General features: G+C 44.8%; 1 protein-coding gene across 4 annotated transcripts in view; it reads right to left on the bottom strand.

Annotated features, from left to right (window-relative positions):
* The window catches only part of INTS4 (integrator complex subunit 4), a 70,642-nt gene extending 51,252 nt beyond the window's left edge, over positions 1–19,390 (bottom strand). For 2 of the 4 annotated variants that reach the window (XR_007772615.1, XM_050940701.1), the window contains exons 1-10: positions 19,075–19,387; positions 18,426–18,620; positions 10,753–10,870; positions 8,858–8,964; positions 6,006–6,191; positions 4,817–4,867; positions 3,545–3,633; positions 3,107–3,227; positions 2,057–2,128; positions 867–1,041 (exon numbers count right to left, since the gene is read on the bottom strand). Coding sequence is in view for 3 of the 4 variants with exons in the window: in XM_050940701.1 (XP_050796658.1) it covers positions 867–1,041; positions 2,057–2,128; positions 3,107–3,227; positions 3,545–3,633; positions 4,817–4,867; positions 6,006–6,191; positions 8,858–8,964; positions 10,753–10,870; positions 18,426–18,620; positions 19,075–19,128 (1,168 nt within the window). In the remaining variant the exon portion in view is untranslated. Of the gene's footprint in view, positions 1–866; positions 1,042–2,056; positions 2,129–3,106; positions 3,228–3,544; positions 3,634–4,816; positions 4,868–6,005; positions 6,192–8,857; positions 8,965–10,752; positions 10,871–18,425; positions 18,621–19,074 lie in introns of all 4 variants that reach the window. The other 2 variants (XM_050940714.1, XM_050940724.1) reach the window with 2 other exon arrangements.
* Positions 19,391–20,030: the final 640 nt, after the last annotated feature.

Genomic DNA, 20,030 nt, shown 5'->3' with positions numbered 1-20,030 from the left:
GAGCACACCCTGTATTTTCTAATGTTGCTCCATCCATGCTATAAATTTTAAAAGCAACAATCAGCAATTACAGCTCACAGAAATTTTCAGCTTCAAGGCACTTCACTAACATTAACCCTCTCAATAGCCCCATGGAGATACAAGGAGTAAGAATTATTCTCAATTCACAGATGGGGAAGCTGGGGCAGAGAGGTGAAGTGACCTTGGTAAGTCCCATCAACAAGGTCAGTGTCATTGTCATAACCAAGTTTAGAACTCCAGGGCTTCGGTCCCAATGTTGTGCTCCAAACTACAGCTGGCCAACTCTGTTAAAACTATTCACAGTGAGAGAGGACGAACATGCTTTAAATTGTTGTAAGATTAACGTACTTTCCCTTTTCTCTAGACTCCAGAGAATCTGTCAATTTCCAGCAATTAGAAAGTTTCCAATTTACGACCTAATCTAGCTTACTGAAGTCAATAAAAACACACCCAGTGGGAGCTGGATCTGGTCCCTGAACAGTAGAAGTAGGCACTCTTTTCCCCCACACACATACCTAAACTAACTGCTTATAAAAAATGATTGATTTCAGGGTACCCTAATACAGAATGCTTTGCCTGTCCAAAGTGCTGAGCTAACATTAATTCAGTCTTGCAAAGTCATGAATAGTTACCAACCGGGAACAAAATCTACTTGCTCACCCTCACCGAGAGGGTAATTAAAAAAAAAAAAACAGAAAGGCCTCGCAATATATTAGTCACTTGTTTAAAAAAAAAAAAAGGATCTGTTCCGGGCAACATGAATTTTGGAAGGCTACATTATCAAGTATGTTAGGCACCTTACATTCAAATCCTCTTTGGCTGCCACACACAAAGTTAACACTCACCATACATTTCATCTTCCAGGCCATGAACAAAAGCCCCACAAGCTCCCGATTCAATCAAGTTCACAGCGCCTGTGTCTATTTCTTCTTTGGGTGCATCGTCTCCCCATTTTCTGCCACTTGAAAACTCCCCAGAGCTGTAAAGCTCTTTGGCTCGTTCATGTGCAGTGCGCTTCCGCTGTGAAAACAAATATCATGACTGATTACAACCCAATCTATCACAAAGACTATTACATTTTAAAGGAACTATTGGTGCATTAACTGACTTGCTCTGCTTCCATAAAAGATTATAGCAAGAGGCTTCAACAATGATAGGAGGAAGAGATGTAATTACTGAGAGACATGAAAGCTACCCTCCTCTTATTTGAAAAATTACTCAATATTTTGTGCTTTGTTGTCACTGGGAAAAGAATTATATCTAACCTATGTAATTAGCATATTGTTAAAACACAATTCTTTGGTTATCCCTGTTAAATTGCGGTTAAGCCCTACCACTTTGACATGACTGTCCATCTATATTAGACACTAATTAGCATTAAACCATGTGTTAATCAAAATGTCTGCACATTTCCTAACACACTTCATTTGCCCAGGGCAGACAAAGTCTTACATTCACTTTCCATTAGCCCCATCATCCTTGTGAGATACAGATGAGTTATGCCATTTTGTAGATGGAAAAATTGAGCCAAAGAGAAGAAGGATTTTGCCCAAGGTCACTATATGAATCAACTATAAAGTCAGGGTTTTAAAAAAAAACAAAAAAAAACCAAGAATCCCAATTCTAAGCATTACGTCAGTTGAAATGACTGCCAAGGAGATCCTGTCAGATCTTGTACTGTAGCATATTCCCAACCCTGGAACACAATCTTTCTGTTCACAATAAATAAGAGAGAAGCTCTAAAACAAGATGGTGTCAAGATGGCATGCTAATCCCACTCTCTCCTCGATGAAACCTCAACAGCCTCAGGAGTGATTTATTACAAGAACACAAAAGCTAATGAAGCAGTTTAGGCTTCATTTTCTTTTAGATTAAAGTCAACCTGCCACAATCAATCAACTCTCAATTACCCTGAGGCATGGAAAAGATAAACAAGTATGTTCGACATTAACATACCTGTTGTGCAATTTTAGTATGCTAGGTATATGGGCGGGGAAGGGGGAGGACAAAATAATAAAAGACAAGGTTTATATACCCTCAAATCTGACATCAGCTTCTTGTCAAGCGTCTGCTCCAAGAAATGGGAACTAACTTGCTGCATAGATCCCTGAAAACAACAAAAAACACATTATGTGAAGAACCAAGATGGTTATGAATATAAGGCAATAGAATCTGCTAAGTGACACACCCCAGCACAGCGACCACTCATTTCTGTATTTCAAGGGGTTTATATAATGCTCATCATTGCAGTATTTAGGAGCTTTTGAGAGTTTATGAGTGTCCGCATATAAATTCATCACAGCACCCCACTTTCTATCTATAGGTTTCAGAGTAGTAGCCATGTTAGGGCAGGTCATCACCACCCACCAGATTGGCGGGTAGGGATCGATTTATCACATCTGGTCTAGACGCAGACAGATCAATTCCCAAAAGCGCTCCCTGTCGACTCCAGAACTCCAGCTAGCAAGAGGCAGAAGCGGAGTCGATGGGGGAGCAGCAGCGGTCAACTCGCCACCATCCTCACGGCCAGGTTTCGACCTAAGATACGCGTAGCTGAAGTCGGCCTATCTTAGGTTGACCCCCCACAGTGTAGACCAGGGCTCAGTCTGTATCTGCAAAAAGAACAGGAGTACTTGTGGCATCTTAGAGACTAACAAATTATGCTCAAATAAATTTCTCAGTCTCTAAGGTGCCATAAGTACTCCTGTTCTCTATCTATAGTTGGTCCTAGCTAGGGAGCTAAAAATCTGGCCTTGATGTTGGGGGCCATAAATAAGATTTTGGTTGTGCTGAGAAGTCCATTCCCCACAAAAGAGGGAAAAGCTGTGAATCTCCAGCTGGGAAGCTGTTTTCAAATGGATCTGCATATACGCTAGCTCCACCTCTCCCCTCAAACCTGCATTGAAATTTTGGCTGAAATCAATTGATCTAGACACTGACATCATATACAGTATCAACCAGCAAATCCAGTAAACAAAAGTCAGAAAATTAATGCTCTCCTCACATCCTTCTTTCCCAAACATAGGAAAAAAAGGTAACATACTGTGACCTACCAAGAGGACATGAGAATAACAAGGAAACTTACCAACAGTTTAGCAGCTTGCACTCTAACAACCCATGAGCCATCACTGACCATGTGACATATTTTTCCAAATGCATCATCAACTAAGCGAATTTCTTCATTGGAAGAAGGAATTGGTACAATGCTTAAGAAGACAAAGGCACACAATAGAAATCACTGTGCTGAGGCTTTGCCATGAAGGATAACATATTTTATACAAAGGCCAATGAAATAACCAGCGCTGTACTACTATATTAACATAGGGAATCTTAGGAACAAAAAAAAAATATCATCTAGTTCAACATGTCAACCCCCTTTTTGGCTTATCAGGCTATAGGCATTTAATATACATAGCCTTTCAAACCACTACGTAACGGACTTCTCTAAGACAAAACCTTCAGGACTAGCATGCTTATTCCATTGCTGTATAACTTTTTTAATCAGTTTGCGCACAGTACATACCTCTCAGGATACAGCTGACTGAGGACCCAGATCAACTGAACTGCAGCGCTGCGTACCTGTTCATAATCATCTGAGAGCAGTTTGCAAGCCTAAAAGGAAAGTTTCCAAATATTAATCTTAACTACCTGCACAAGGTTTACATTTAAGCTTCCATTAAACTCTCTTATATGATGAAGTACAGATTCTATACCAGCTGAGTCAGGTTAGGAATCAAAATGCATTTGGTTAGCTCAACCTAGTCCTACCAGACCTCTGTCCATTACACAAATTCAGTACAATATTTATCAGATTGGTTAGCTCTGCTCAAGTGAGCTCCGGGACTGGCTGAACTACACAGAGACATGTGAAGAATGTTGCACATCTTCTGTCCTCACAACAACTGACTATGCTCCATATTATTCTCATTTTCATAGGCCTTGATCCTGAAACCTTATCCATGAAGGTATACCCCATCCTCATCGGAACATCAATTAAACTATTTAATTCTGTTCAGGTTCTTATACTGCGTTTATCACCATAGTATGAGAACCTTCCAGTAGTACATTAAGCAATGCTACTACACACCTGCCACATGTTTTTTGTTCACTCATCGTCTCTTCATGTGCAGTGGAGTATCTTGTTTTGGTAGGGTTTCCCCCCATGCCCCCAATAAGTATAGCTGTTGCTATGAGTTTACATAAGAGAAGGCAGGTAAAAAAAGCACTTTGCACTAGAAGCAGAAAGTGGGGGGTTTGCGATGGTCCTTAGCTCTTGGTGGAGTTCATTCCACAGTCTCAATCCCCCAGAGAAAGTTCTGTCTCCTGCACAGATGGGCTTTACTCTTAAAGCAGAGAGTTCCATTATTCCAGAGGAGCATAGAGGTCAACCAGGTCTTTGTCCAAGCACTTTAGACAGTCTTTTAGATATCCTGGGCCCAGGCCACGGAACGTTTGGAAGTCCCTGCATGTGTGCAAGATTCCACTTGCAAAGATTAGACTGCAGGATCAGGGTCATAATTACTAAAATGCCTCACCTTTTCCCCAACCCTCTCCCTCCTCCAGTAAAAGTAAGCATACCTACCTGGACTATTGTAGCTGAGAAAACTAGGATTTTAAAAGGTCTTGCATTTTCAGGCTACCAAAGGCAATGATGCATATAATCTAACTACATATACTGAATGCAAATTACATCATCTCCACAGCTTCATTATCCTTGAACATACTTCCTTTCCTACTGAACTACTTTGTCACAGAAGCTAAAAAGGAACTTGCACAATATTTAATAAGGCATTACCTGACTGTAAATAGTCTGCTGCAATTTTAATCCTCTTTCATGTAGCTGTAGCTATAAAAGGAGGAAAAAAAACAAATAGATGCATTACTGTGCTGGACAACATGAATTCTCAATAAATTCTTGTCCTGAAAACATTCTGAACTACTGACCAAGCAAAGTGTAGAAACTGCTCTAGCAACCACAGACAATTTCTACACAGAATACTGTAGCTCCATATGAGTTTCTGAAGTACAAATAGTAAGATAGAATATGTTCCCTATACATGGGAAGACCATCCAGTAGGCTGTCATCTGAAATAAAAGCATTTATCTTTTCTAGACTGGCCTCTGCAGACTACAATTTACAAATGAAGAAAAAAATATTAAAACAGTAGCAAAATAGTCATGGGCAAGGTTTTTGGTGCCTCCAAAGAATGCTTTCTGGTCTCAAACCGCAGAATGATGGAGGCTTTTGTGCTGTGATAGTAAATTGTCCTGGTAATAAGAATCTAGGTTTGGACATTCAATTTAACCATAAAAAGTCACATGAACATGTTTAAAAAAATATCTGTAGAGAGAGTTCTTAAAATACAACAGAGTGGATGGAAAACGCAGAGGAAGATCCCAACCAGACCCCACTGAAAACCTGTATTAAATGCTGCCTCTTTTTCAGAAGTTTAACATGTGCTAATTTGAATATCCTCCATCCCCACATGGAGACAGCTTTACCTTACTAGCAGTTGCTGAACATCCAGTTAACGCGATTACTTAACACTGTAGAAACACTATTTTTAAGCACAAACTTTCTCTTGGATTTTTCAAGTTAGTGAAGTAGTTCTTCTTCCATCAGCAACCTTCTGATGCTATATCCCAACAAGCATTAGTTGGAATGGTCAGTACTGACCATAACCAAAGCTAAAGCAAGGAAAGCATATTTATTGCTAATCAGAATGTGCCTGATTTTGTTATAAAATGATAAGCTTCCAAAATATATATTTATCCTCTACTAACCTATTGTACAAGAATCTGGATATTCTCCTCACACTAGTTCAAGGCCAATTTAATTGAAGCTTGGGTAACTTTCATTCTCACATTTACCACAATGACTCAATAAATCACCCTCCTGTTTGAGTTTTTCTGACTCAATTTACAACCACTTACAAATTTTCTTGAGTTACTCCTAATACATTTAAGTGTGCAGCAGCATTTACCATAGCTTTTATAGCTGCAGTCCTAACACGAGGGTCCTGGTCATTAAAGTGGTCCCCTATTATCTTCTGGACATCTTTGGCAGCCAGGCTTTCAGCTTCTTTTGTGGCACCTTTTTCCACAGATCCAAGATAGCCAATCAGCTGGAGGCACTTGTTTCTGACACCATGGGACGAGTCTGTCAGATACTGCGTAATGGAATAGAATAAGAAATGTTTTTCTTGGTATTTTTTCCTTTCAAGCAGCAAACTGTTTCACGTAATATGAAGTCTCCCAAAAGTTTGTGTTTTGTTTTAAAGTTAAAACAGTTTTCAGGGAAAAAATCCAATAGTAGCTTTCCTCAAATATTTGATACTTATTTTATTCTATACATTATCAATCCTACAGAATAACAATTTCATGAAGAAGTTTAATCAGAAATTTTACACACACATACATTACAGTTCTCTCCAAAGAAAACTGCTTTTTCGGCAACAAATTAAAATAAGGTGTCTCATGAGGCATTATTTTCAAAAACAGTTGCAGATGTAATTTAGGCAAAATATTGCACACCTAAGCAGCACACACAAAATGAGTAACTGCTCATGCAGCAAGGATATCTGGCAGTTACAAGCATCCTCCCCATTTTACAGATAAGAATAAAAGTATCAAAGTCGGAATTCAAGAGTTCCTAGTTCCCAGTCTTGTGCTCATACCAAAACTGTCCCAGAGTTTATATGACTTCGGTATCTTAAAAGATACCCTTAAATTTAGTAGTCCTAACAAGAATTCCTGTCCCACAACAGATTGAGACTGAAATCAATGTAACATACACTATTAAATCCCTCCCAAAAAAGTGTTTTAAAGATCTTTTAGTATAATACAATTTCTTCTTATATATTCTCCTCCTCTAACACTTTACTAGAGGATTGATCATAAACCAAGGATAAGCAGCATATTTTAAAATTAAATTTAAAGAAGAGTGACTCACTGACACAGATAATTTTTTCATTAAAATACCGAAAGGGAAATAGATAATTATGAATAACTTATTAACTCACATGGCAATACATTCTGCGATTTTTACTCAACGCGGCTACTCCATGAACAGAATGTACTTTGGTTACAGACATAACTGTAACAAATTCAGAATGGTCAAAAGGCTTATTGATCAAATCAAACAGAGTCGGTACAGTTTTTCCCTTTATCGACAAGATTATCTTAGCTATAAACAGACACTGTTTTCTTGAGACAAGATAGGTGTGGTAATATTGTTTATTGGACCAACTTCTGCTGGTGAAAGAGACAAGCTTTCAAGCTTACACAGAGCTCTTTGTTTCTTTTATCTTTACTAGGGCTCTTATATGAGACATGAGTGCTGAGGGAAAGAGGTAGCAGATGTGGAAGTCAGATAACATTTACTGCACAAGCTTCAAAAATAATACTCCCTAAATCAGAGATGGGCAAACTACAGTCGGCCCGTGGGACCCTCCTGTCCGGCCAGCTAGACCCCGGCCCCTCCCCCGCAGCCTCAGCTCACTGCGCCACCAGTACAATGCCCTGGGCAGCAGGGCTGTGAGCTCCTGGGCAGCGCAGATGTAGAGCCCGGCCTGACCCGGTGCTCTGTGCTGAGCAGGAGGGGGCTGGCTCCAGACGGGCAGCGCGGCTGCCTGTCCTGGTGGAGCCGTGCCGCCAGTGCTCCCGGCAGTGTGGTAAGGAGGCAGGGAGCAGGGGAGGCATGTTGGATAGAGGGCAGGGGAGTTCGGGTTCGGGCAATAGTCAGGGGCCGGGGGTGTGAATGGGGGTGGGGGTGGTCAGAGGGTGGGGAATGGGCGGGGGTTGAATGGGGGCAGGGGTTCCGGGGGCAGTCAGGGGACAGGGAGAAGGGGTGGTTGGATGGGGTAGGGGTCCTGGGGGGCAGTCAGAAGGGGGGGGTTGGATGGGGCAGTGGGGGGCAGTCGTTGGGGGAGTCCGGGGCCGGTCAGGGGACAGACAGCAGGGGGGTGGATGGGGCAGTGGGGGGCAGTCGTGGGGGGAGTCCGGGGCCGGTCAGGGGACAGACAGCAGGGGGGTGGATGGGGCAGGAGTCGTGGGCCAAGAAGGCTGTCAGGGGCCAAGAAGCGGGAGGGGTGGATTGGGGGCGGGCCACGTCTGGCTGTTTGGAGAGGTACAGCTTCCCCTAACCAGCGCTCCACACAATTTCTGAAACACGGTGCGGCCCTCAGGCCAGCAAGTTTGCCCGCCCCTGCCCTCAGTGCTGCTAACTAATGTCAGCTAACATTATCTATGAACTCTGAGCTTCATTTCCTTTGTCTTTTTAAAGACAAAAGGCAACTGTGGTCCAGTGGATTGAGGACAGGCCTAAAAATAAGGGACTCTGGATCTGCGTAGAACCATTGGGATGCTGGGTGAATTGCAGACAGGTAGAAAGACAATGTCCATATCCAAATTTAAGATAGTTCTGTTCACCTGGGTTCTCCATGCACCAGCAATCCCATCAGGAAAACAGGAACAACTTTTAACCACATTTGTAAATCTTTACATGAACAAGTGGAAAGTATGAAAACTGATATGAATACGGATTTTAACAGGTAGGTTGTAGCTGCTATTTTGGGGCTGCAAGAGTCTCATTAATTCAGTTTTAGAGAGTTTGAGGGTTTCAGTGCACTGGACACTTTTTGTTATGTAGATTTTTTGCACTGCCAATCATAAAAATTCTGGTAACATTAATAATGCATATTTAAAATTTAGAGTGAAACTCTCCTCTCAGATATGTGCATGCAACTTCCTTTGATTTCAACACAAGCTACATGAATAACTGGGAGCAGAATTTGGTCTTTAAAGCATATTTACTACATCAATAAGACTATATTACCTTGCAGGCTACATCTAGTAGTCTCATTCTGACAGCTGGGTTCTCTGTGAGTTTCGTCCCAATCACCAACAGGGTATCCAGCAGCTGAGCAAGAACTTGGTGGGACTCTGTCAAACAAAACAGTGAAAGGTTTCATATCTCTTTACGGATTTCATGAGCCTACAGAGAACTCACTGTCTGCGTTGCAAGTAAACTCATAGACTCATAGACTTAAGGTCAGAAGGGACCATTATGATCATCTTGTCTGACCTCCTGCACAATGCAGGCCATAGAATCTCACCTATCCACTCCTGTAACAAACCCCTAACCTATGTCTGAGTTACTGAAGTCCTCAAATAGTGGTTTCCTCAAATAGTGGTTTAAAGACCTCAAGGTGCAGAGAATCCTCCAGCAAGTGCCCCATGCTGCAGAGGAAGACGAAAAACCTCCAGGGCCTCTGCCAATCTTCCCTGGAGGAAAATTCCTTCCCGACCCCAAATATGGCGATCAGTTAAACCCTGAGCATGTGGACAAGACTCACCAGCCAGCACCTGTATTCTTTCAGTTTGTTGGAAAGTTGTATTTGGCAAAGAAGTTTCCATCAAGATTTTAGTGAAGAGTAAGAAAAAAGCCACCAAATAGTCTCAATCAGCATCCCAATGCAGGAAAAGTGTAGAAATAAATCAATATGGCTTAAAAATCTTATACTGAGTTCAATATGGGATAGGCGTAAAGCCCTGGTCTACGCCGGGGGGAGGGGGAGAGGAGAAAGGAGGAAACAGATCTAAGTTACGCAACTTACACGTAGCTGAAGTCGACATACTTAGATCTGATATACCACTGCGCATATTACACAAATGATGTGCTCACAGGATGGAATTTCCAAAAGTGCCTAAATCCCACTGACTGTCAATTGAGAATGCCCTGAGAATGTCATGATAGGATTTTCCACTGGTCATAAAAATAGAGACTAGGAGGGGGAAGAAAATAGTGTTCCGTCTGAGCAATAATCCCCAATCACATACTTAGGCTGTTTGTGTTCACATAGGAGTCTTGCCACAGTCCGTAGATCAGTGGTCACCAACCCGTTGATCATGACTGACTGGTTGATCCTGGAGCCTCTGCCAGTCGATCATGCTCTCCACCTGACCCTTGCTGCGCTGCCAACTGGGAGCTGCCTGTGGTAAGCACCTCCCAGCCGGAGCCTGCATCTCACCCCCCCTCTTTCACTGCAACCCCCTGCCCCAGCCCAGAGCTCCCTCCTGCACCAAACTCCCTCTCAAAGCCAACACCCCTCACCTTCTCCTTCACCCCCATACTCTGCCCCAGCCTGGAGCCCCCTACTGCACCACACTCCCTCCCAGAGCCCGCACACCTCATCCTCCCCTGCACTAGCCTGGAGCCTTCTCCTGCACCCAAACTCCCTCCCAGAGCTTGCACCCCTCAACTCCTGTACCCCAACCTCCTGCCCCAGGCTCAGCCAATGCACACCCCACAGTTGAGATTGTTACACTGATTTGTTACAATCCCTGAAGGATTTTGGATCTATAAACCACAAATGACACTAATAAAAACTCATGAAATGTCCAGTGGATTCTATGAGATTAGGTGCAATGTGACCATATGAACCCTATATCCAAACTCCTTCCCAGACCTTGCACCCCTCACTCCTGCACCCCAGCCCCCTGCTCCAGCCTGGTGGAAGTGAGTGAGGGTGGGGGACAGTGAGCAACAGAGGAAGGGGGGAATGGAGTGAGTGGGGCAGGGCCTCAAGGAAGGGGACAGGGTAGATCCTGGGTTGATCTTAAATTCAGAAAGTGATCTTGTGCGTAAAAAGGTTAGAGACCACTGCCTTAGATGTACAAAGTCTGGAGGATTCTGCCTTGATTTAAAATTAGATCTGAAGCGTGACTTACTCTCATTTTGAAGAGTGTTAATGACATCATCCATAATGCAATCTGGAGAAAATCCTGCCGTCTTCGATAACAAACCTAGCAAGGAAGCAATCTTCAATCTCACAGAGGCATCATTCTCCTAGGGATTAAAGAAATGATAGTCTCCTCTGCTCTCTTTTCAGCTTAAAGATCATAAAATAGTGAAACACAGGCAGGACCCACATACAGCACAAAACCATGGACATCAGGGCTGGAGCCACCCCCTCACTAGCACTAATTACTGCAGCACAGCAATGCTAAATTTGATGGCATATTGAGATTCCCATGATAGCTCCCAGAACACTTCAAAAGAGTTCTTTCACCGAATATGAAATGAGTAATGCATGGACAAAAAGTATACCCTGTTATTTTGATACTATAGTACATGGCTCAAATGGTTTCAGTTTTACACTGTACATTTTCAGTCTTCAGCATGCAGGAGAGTTTTCTATTAACACCACAAATGTGTTGTAACAATTATTGATGGGAAAGATGGAGAATTTTAGAAGGTGGTTAGAGGGAGTTGGGAGTTTTGGCATCCAAAAGGAGTTTGGGGTTTAGCACAAATGAAGCAGTTTAGGCTTTTAGCACTGGGGTGGATGTGTCTCTTGTGTTTCTGCCTACAAACAAAGGAGAAAGCTGCCTCGTTGCATCCAAAGATAACCATAAGTATATTAGCTATGGATTTCTGCCAATTTACTCAATGGGGAAAGTTTCTGGTGATAATCATGTTGCCATCATTAGGCATCAGAATCAACATCCCATTTAAATTAGTTGGAGCAGTCCACATCTCTCAGAGTTACTGATTCAGGCTGTCTGCAGAAGACAACTATGCATCAGGTCATACTTGGGAATGTTCCCTACCATAAGGGTATAAGAGAAATCTAACTAAGGGCTAGTCTACACTGGCAATGCTTTAACATGGCTTGTATAGTCACGGCAAAGCACTGGGAGAGAGCTCTAAAAAAACCACCTTCATGAGGATCATAGCTTCCACTTGGTGCACCGTCTACACTGGCACTTTACAGCGCTGAAACTTGCTCTGCTCAGGGGGGTGTTTTTTCGCACTCCAAGCAAGAAAGTCACAGCACTGTAAAGCGTCAGTGTAGACAAGCCCTTAGACTATGGAGACAAGATCTGTAAGAACTAGAGTTACATTATGTGGCCAAGCAATCATGGGACCCTGAATATCAGAACTGCAATAATATCACACATTAATGTATGACATTCTATACCTTGGGGGAACGGTTCCACAGTCCCAGGCTGCACCCTGGGGATTCCGTCACAAATGGTTCACATGGTTTAATGTTCTGCCTAAAACAGTGGCCAATGGCAGAGGCTTCAGAGGCATCCACTCCATAATGTAATATGCCAATGGAGAGCAATTCTTCATAATTCTAGCTAGAGAGCAACCTATGCCCTGAAGAATGACGACTTAGTGCTCTTGCAATATTACTCCTGTGGGAATTCTACGCTACTGCGTGCATAATTAATGAGCCATGCATATTTTTAATCTTTTACACAGAAAAAAGCTTCCATTGAAATGCTGCTGCAGTTCTGCCTTTTGCCCACCAAGGGCACTGTGGCAAAAGAATGCAACAACTTCCGGCCATCAAGGGAAGAGAAAGAGGCTGCAGAGAATTCTTCAAAGCCCCTGTCATGCCAGGTCAGGAGACAGGGGCTATGGGGAGACAGACAGCATGGGATGCTGGGGGTGTCAACCAGGGTCTCATAAAGGCTAGTGGTGGAGGACAGACTGGAGAGGGGATGAATGGGAATGGAGGCACAGGGCCACAGGAGGCAGGGAGGTGCAGGGCCACATGGCGATGGGTGAGGGAGTGCAGAGCTACATCGGGACAGAGGAGTGGCTGGGTAGGGGCACAGAGACACATGGGGATGGGGAGGGGGTACAGAGCCACACAAGGGGAGGGGGTGCAAGGCCACATGGGGATGGGGGTGTGGGTGTCTGAGGGGTGGTGGAGGGACACATGGACGGGGGTGCACGGACACATGGGGATGCAGGAACACATGGGGACAGGGGCAGATGTGCCTGACTGAATGGGAGAGGCTAGTGGTCAGCCAGGGTCTGCATGGGGGAAGCTTCCTAACAATCCCTCCCCCCTAGACCCTCCCAAAAAAACCCATGCACCATACTTTTCCCACCCATACCAACAACCTTCCAAGTTCACACCCAGGTACCGTCCCAGCAATTTACTCCCTTCTCCCTCAGCTCCTCCGTTACCCCTGACTCCCCTAAGCCTTTACACTGCTTCTGAGGGGTACGGGAAATACCGTTCTGTATTGTAGTTTAAATGAATTATTACTCAGAGTTCTGTATTAATATGCCTAATAAGGAATATATTTCTCAAAAAAACATTTCCTGAATCTTTTTTGTTGTTGTCTGTATTGTTACAAACATACTTGCTGACAGATATTTTGAAATAAATGACCAAAAATAATTGGAACTGCTGTGATTATATTGTGTTATTTTGACAAATAAAATACACAGAATTTTGCATGATTTTAAAATACTGTGTGCCAAATTTTTAATTTTTTGTTGCAGAATTCCCCAAGGAGTACAATAGGCAGTATAACTAAACAGTTTACCTCGATAACGTGAGGCACAAATTTCCACAGAATATACCATGTGCTTACACACATTTCCAATGTCTCTGATGTTCTTGTATTAAAAGGATATCATTAACCTAGATTTAAATGAAATTAACTATTTCTAATAAAGGGTTTTTTTTTTTAAATCCTACATGAATGAGTCTTGCCATTTTCTTTTAAACAAGTTAAAAAGATTATTGAGGTGTTTCTCTCTCCCACTTCCTGGCCCTGAGCAGTGGATTAGGGAAACTGACCTTAGATTCCAGATCTGGTCATTACCTCATGGACCAGTACACAGGTAAGAAGAAGAACCTCCAGCTCCCTACTCCTGGCCAAGTGGACAAGTCAGGAAAAGGCTCCAAGGATCAGCTCAGCTGTAAATAACTCTGAGTTCTTAAGAGCCAAATTTTCAAAAGATTACAACTCCCATTTATGCATTTAAATAAGTGACAGGATTCTCAGAAGATCGCAGCATGTTGGGTGCTTAGCTGTTCGGAAAATCTGGCCAGAACATCACAATGGAAGTTGTCGGATCTGAACACTTTTGAAAATCTGGCCCCAATTGTGGCTGTGAAGCACTTGAAATATCAGGCTTATGTGTAGATTTAACCATGTATGTTATCTTGTATTGTCTTCACAGAATTTCATCTCTGTCTTTTTGTCGCCCAATTATAATTAGATGTTGCCTTGTGGCTCCTACCAAGTTGTCAGTATGGCCCTCAGTTGGACAATGCATGGGTAAGACCCCTAAAGTATGATATCCAACCCTATTCTAAAGAATGACAGTTATTCTTCCCAGACATATTTTCATGCAATTGTTCCCTCTGAAAGATGAGCAAGAGAAAGTCACATTATGAGAAATCTGTCCCAAATGGCTTTTCTGGGGCATGGGCAGGATGTGTTAGGTTTCTTATGTTATATATTCATAGACTCATAGACTTAAGGTCAGAAGGGATCATTATGATCATCTAGACTGACCTCCTGCACAATGGAGGCCACAGAATCTCACCCACCCACTCCTGTAACAAACCCCTAACCTATGTCTGAGTTACTGAAGTCCTCAAATAGTGGTTTAAAGACCTCAAGGTGCAGAGAATCCTCCAGCAAGTGACCCATGCTGCAGAGGAAGGCAAAAAACCTCCAGGGCCTCTGCCAATCTTCCCTGGAGGAAAATTCCTTCCCGACCCCAAATATGGCAATCAGTTAAACCCTGAGCATGTGGACAAGACTCACCAACCAGCACCTGTATTCTTTCAGTTTGTTGGAAAGTCGTATTTGGCAAAGAAGTTTCCATCAAGATTTTAGTGAAGAGTAAGAAGAAAGCCACCAAATAGTCTCAATCAGCATCCCAATGCAAGAAAAGTGTAGAAATAAATCAATATGGCTTAAAAATCTTATACTGAGTTCAATATGGGATAGGCACAAAGCCTTGGTCTACACGGGGGCGGGGGGAGGGGAGGAGAGAGGAGGAAACAGATCTAAGTTACACAACTTACACGTAGCTGAAGTCGACATACTTAGATCGACTTACCGTTGTGTCTTTGATGGGGGAGTGGCAGCAGTCAACCTACCGTGGTGTCTTCATCCCAGTGAGTCAACTGCTGCCACTCTCTCGTCAACTCTGCTTGCACCTCTCGCGGTGCTGGAATACAGGAGTTGAGGGGAGAGCGCTCAGGAGTCGATTTATCATGTCTAGACTAGATGCGATAAATCGATTCCTGCTGGATCGATTGCTAACCGCCGATCCGTCAGGTAGTAAAGACATACCCAAAGATAAAATGTAAGAGAATATAGAAAGAAGTATGTTGAAATTAACAACTTATCTAGGTATTCATGAAGCAGTTACCACCTTGGTACACTTGCTAATGCTTTTGAGGACACCGTGGGAACAAGCTACCTCTTAGCCTGTGAACATGCACAAAAAGAAGGCAAGAAATAGTCTTCAATTGAGCATCTTGGAAAGGGAGTAATAGCAATTATAACAGGGAACTCCCATATAATTTGATAAAACAGGATGGGATTCACAAAATTAAATCCCAGAAGGATTGTTCTGAATTTCATACCTTCGCAAATACCAGGTTAGTTGGTTGAAAATGACCAAAGCAATTCCCCTTGTGACTTCATCAACAGGGGAAGTAATGATTACCTAAAAAGGGAACCATCATGAGGCTGTTCAGAAGCAAAGTTTCAATCTGCTGTGCAGATCTATTATTCATACTGAGGTCTGAATGTATAGATTAGGGGGAGGACTATTACCTAGATACCAACAAAGCATACATCTTTTCATTATTCATTTATTAGTTAGCTGAGAGCTGGTGACAAGGGTCAAACTGATAGCCTAGAGTCTGAACTAAAATGTCCACAGAGCAGGTACAGCAGGGCAACAGAGCAGCTTTACAAGCTTCCCGCACACTGCCCTGAGAGTATGACAACCATGACAATTTTACAGCTAGAGCCCTGCAAATCTGTGGATATTCACTTTATATCCGCAGACCATGTCTGCCGATTGGATGTGGCTACAAATTTTTTCTCTGCACAGGGCTCTACCCTTAGGGACCATCTGCAGAGATAACATACAGTAGACCCCCGTTTATCTGACACTACATTATCTGGCTCTCCATATTATCTGAACCACCAGCACACACAGGTCCAGAGTGAGCAATCTCTCTTGTGGCCACTAGATGGCGCTGCAGCCTCGCACTTTCCCATTCTCTGGATTACCCAATTTTTGATTACCTGATCTGGGCCCTGTCCCAATTAGATCAGGTAAATGGGGCTCTGCTGTATTTCATCTGGCATGCCAACTTGCTTCTTGGCCTATCTGCTGAAATTGCCAACCAGAGTGCTAATTAACCACAAATCTAGGATGATGGTTTTACTCAAACTTTCCAGACTACTGTATTTCTTTCAGGAGTTTGATTTGTTTTGTGCACCTCAAGTTTCACCTCACTTAAAACCACTTGATTACAAAGGCAGACATAAAAATGCAAGTGTCACAGAAAAATTGCTTACTTTCTCATTTCTAATTATCATATAATTATTTTTTTAAAAAATCAATCGCAATATAAATATTGTACTTACATTTCAGTGTATAGTAGTACATAGAGCAGTATAAACAAATAATTCTCTGTATGAAATTTTAATTTGTACTGACTTCATTAGTGCTTAGGTAGCCAGCTGTAATATTAGGCAAATATCTAGATGAGTTGATGTATCCCCTGGAAGACCTCTGCGTACCCGTGGTTGAGAACCACTGGCTTAGACCACCAACTCTTTTTGCATAGGACACCGAGCAGCCCACAGGAGTAGCAAACAGGAGTTTTACAAGGGAGTTTTCCAGCAACAGCTGGGTTTGTGATGACCAAAAGAACTGCATAGCAAATTGCCTGCCAGGTGTGATGGTTGCAGACCTCTCGAGACCTAGACAGACAGACTTATCTGCAGTGCTGGGGAGGAGCCAGTGGTCGTGGTATATGTAGGTATCAATGACATAGAGGAAAGTAGGTGAAAGGTCCTGAAGGCCAAATTTAGGCAGCTAGGTAACAGATTCAAGTCCAACACTTCCATGGTAGTGTTCTCTGAAATGCTTCTAGTTACACATACAGGCCAGTTAGACAAGCAAAACTGGAGGGTCTCAATGTGTGGATAGTATCAGAGGGGTAGCCGTGTTAGTCTGGATCTGTAAAAGCAGCAAAGGGTCCTGTGGCACCTTATAGACTAACAGACATTTTGGAGCATAATGTGTGATGAGATGATGGTGTTTGGAGGAAGGATTCACATTTACTAGGAATGGGAAAATGTTGGGGAAAGGAAGAACCTATACAGGACAGATGGGCTCCACCTAAACCAAAACAGAACCAGATTGCTGGCATTGAAAATTAAAGAGGTAGCAATGCACTTTTCAAACCAAGGGCTGGGGGAAAGTCAACAGGTGCAGAGGAACCAAGGGTGAAAGTAACTTAAAGGACTTACCAGTACGCCGGAGTCCTGAGCAGGGAGCATGGCCTCAACTGGAAGAGGCAGAACCTTTAAATAGCCAGGCCCTTTAAACAGCCAGGCCCATTAAATCAAGATTTAAAGGCCCAGGGGCTCCAGCCGCTGCTACTGCAGCAGAGCCCCAGGCCCTTTAAATCACCACCGGAGCCCTGCTGCCACTACCTCAGGTCTCTGGCAGTGGGGCTTGGGTGGCGATTTAAAGGGCCTGGGGCTCTGGCTGCTGTGGGGAACGCTGGCCCTTTAAATCATGAACCCTGCTGCTGGAGCCCTGAGGTAGCAGCAGCAGGGCTCTGGCGGCGATTTAAAGGGCCCGGGGCTCCCCCCAGCAGAGATCTGAGTCCTTTAAGTTATCAGCCTGGGGAAGCCGGTCTGGTCCGGCACAGCGTACTGGCTCTTGCTGGTACGCCTCACCGGACCGGACCGGCTTACTTTCACCTCTGAGAGGAACACATGATTTGGACAACCACATCCACTGGGGAGGATTACAAGGGAAATTCTATACTCTTAGTAAAGAGAAGAGGATAGAAGTTGATAAAGTACAGGCAGGAACTGAAGAGAAACAGCCAAATGAAAAAAAGAGTTCCATTCAATTAGATCAGATGAAGGCAGACAAGTAAATATTGACAGATTTTATAAGTGCTTGTATACAAACACAAGAAGTTTAAATACTAAGGTATGTGAACTGGAGTGACTGGTATTAGATGACACTATTATATAAGAGGCACCACAGAAACTTGGTGGATTGATGAAAATCAACAGGACACAGTAATACCTGGGTGCTCCGAAATTCATCCATCTCCCTACACTTCAGATCCCAAGCAGCAACTTCAAAGCATTATCTATACAGTTCATTTTATTAGCAGGAGCCCGGCTAACCCAGGTCTGTCAGCCAAGCCTGGGGAAGTTCACTCCAAAAACCTATGTGCTCTTAGAAACGCTACACACCCCTCCAACCAGAACCACATCAGGAAATATACCCTACAAACGTGCTTCCGCTCCCTGCTGCTTTAAGCGTCATGCAGGTTGCGCCCCGGAACCCTATTTCCCACCTTGTAATAATGCTCCAGCAGGATCCTGACAACTCCTTCCACGCTTTCCGCCTCCACTGGCTTCCTGGCAAACTGAAGCAGATACTGCAGGGCATCTGCCGGCGAAGTGGCCTTACACAGATCTACGTGGAGCGCTGCCGATTTACTGGGCTTGGTCAGCCGCAGCTTCTTGGCGGAGATCTCTTCGTGCTGCTGCTACGGGGCAGTGACACGGCGTGAGGCGGGACACCCGAGCAGCGCGGAGCCGCCAGGCCCCAGCCCCTCCACCACTTTATCAGCCGACCCACTGCTTGGGGCGGGCGGGCCCTGCTCCGGGGCTCTCTGCCCCGTGCAGCCCCGCTCCGGAGGGGGCCCTTGGGGGCACCCCCCACATCGAAGGGGTCCCCGGGGTGGCTGGCAGCTGCCCGGCTCCCCTGTGCTGCCCTCCCAGCACTAGAGGTTCCAGAAGAGCAGTAGCCGCCCGAGGCCTCTCCCGGATCCAGGGTTGGGACTGGGAGGCGCTTCAGTGCTAGGCCTCAGGCTTCCAGCGGCCTTTCCTGCAACCCCAGGCCGCCCAGGAGTCGCCCTGCTCGGCCCGCGGCCGGGTCCCTCCCCCGGGGGAGTCCCCTTCCCAAGCCTCCCCCCTCGTGCTCCAGACTACGCCCATTACCTGGACGACCTTAGTGAACTCCTCATACACCCGCTTCTTCAGGTGCGCCGCCATGCTGAGCCCCGCCACCGCCGCCTTTCGCCTTCGGCAGGGCCTGAACCGCCTCAGCCACCGTACTGTACCGTACCCTTCTCCTTCCCCCCGCACCCGGAAACGAAACCATAGAGATGCTGACGATGACGAGAAGATAAACTGTCCTTCCTAGACAGTTGGAGGTCTCCTCTCTATGGCCAGTGAATCCCGGGCTGGAGAGAGGCTTGGTTGGGGCTGGAGCTGCCCCACTGGCCTTGAGTCAAGGGGCAGGTTGTAGTGCAGCTCAGGATCCTATGCCAGATTCTCAGCTGGGGAATCAGCAGAGCTCAGGATCTGGCTCCACTGATTCCCAGAAAAAAAAAAATTAATTCACTGGATCTTTTGTTAGCACATAAGTAGATTTCTGTATCTACCCCTTCCAGTGTAGTGGGTGCTGGTGTGTCACTAACAAATTTATTCCCTTCATGGTCCAAGAGGGGCCCGAACTGTTATTGCCTTCCAGGCATAGTGTGAGAACATTTCCTCGGGCTGTTGCCTGAGTGGGGTGATCACATAGAGCAGTGTCCCCAAACTTTTGAGGGCCAGGAGTGGGGCTGCGGCTCCAGGGGCCGGGGCACGGACAGGGGTAAGAGGGCTGAGGCTGGGGCTGCAGCTGGGGCCAGGGATGGAGCCATGGTCAGGGACCAAGGCTGGGAGTGGAGGAAGGGCCAGGAGCGGAGCCGCAGCAGCCAGGGGCCAGGAGTGAAGCCACAGCAGGGCAGCATTGGGAGCCAGCAGCCAGGACCTCAGCTGTGTGCAGAGCTGAGCTGAGGCTGAGGATAGGGTCAGGCGGAGGGTTGGGAGCCAGGGCTGTGACGGGATGGGGCTGGAGCAGAGCTGGGGGCTGGGTGGCACTCCCTCCCCACCCCCTGTGGGCAATAGCC

Source organism: Gopherus flavomarginatus, chromosome 1 (genome assembly GCF_025201925.1).
Source record: "Gopherus flavomarginatus isolate rGopFla2 chromosome 1, rGopFla2.mat.asm, whole genome shotgun sequence".
Classification (NCBI taxonomy): domain Eukaryota; kingdom Metazoa; phylum Chordata; order Testudines; family Testudinidae; genus Gopherus; species Gopherus flavomarginatus.
The sequence above is the reverse complement of the archived record's forward strand: the minus strand, read 5'-3'. Positions and strand labels throughout refer to the sequence as shown.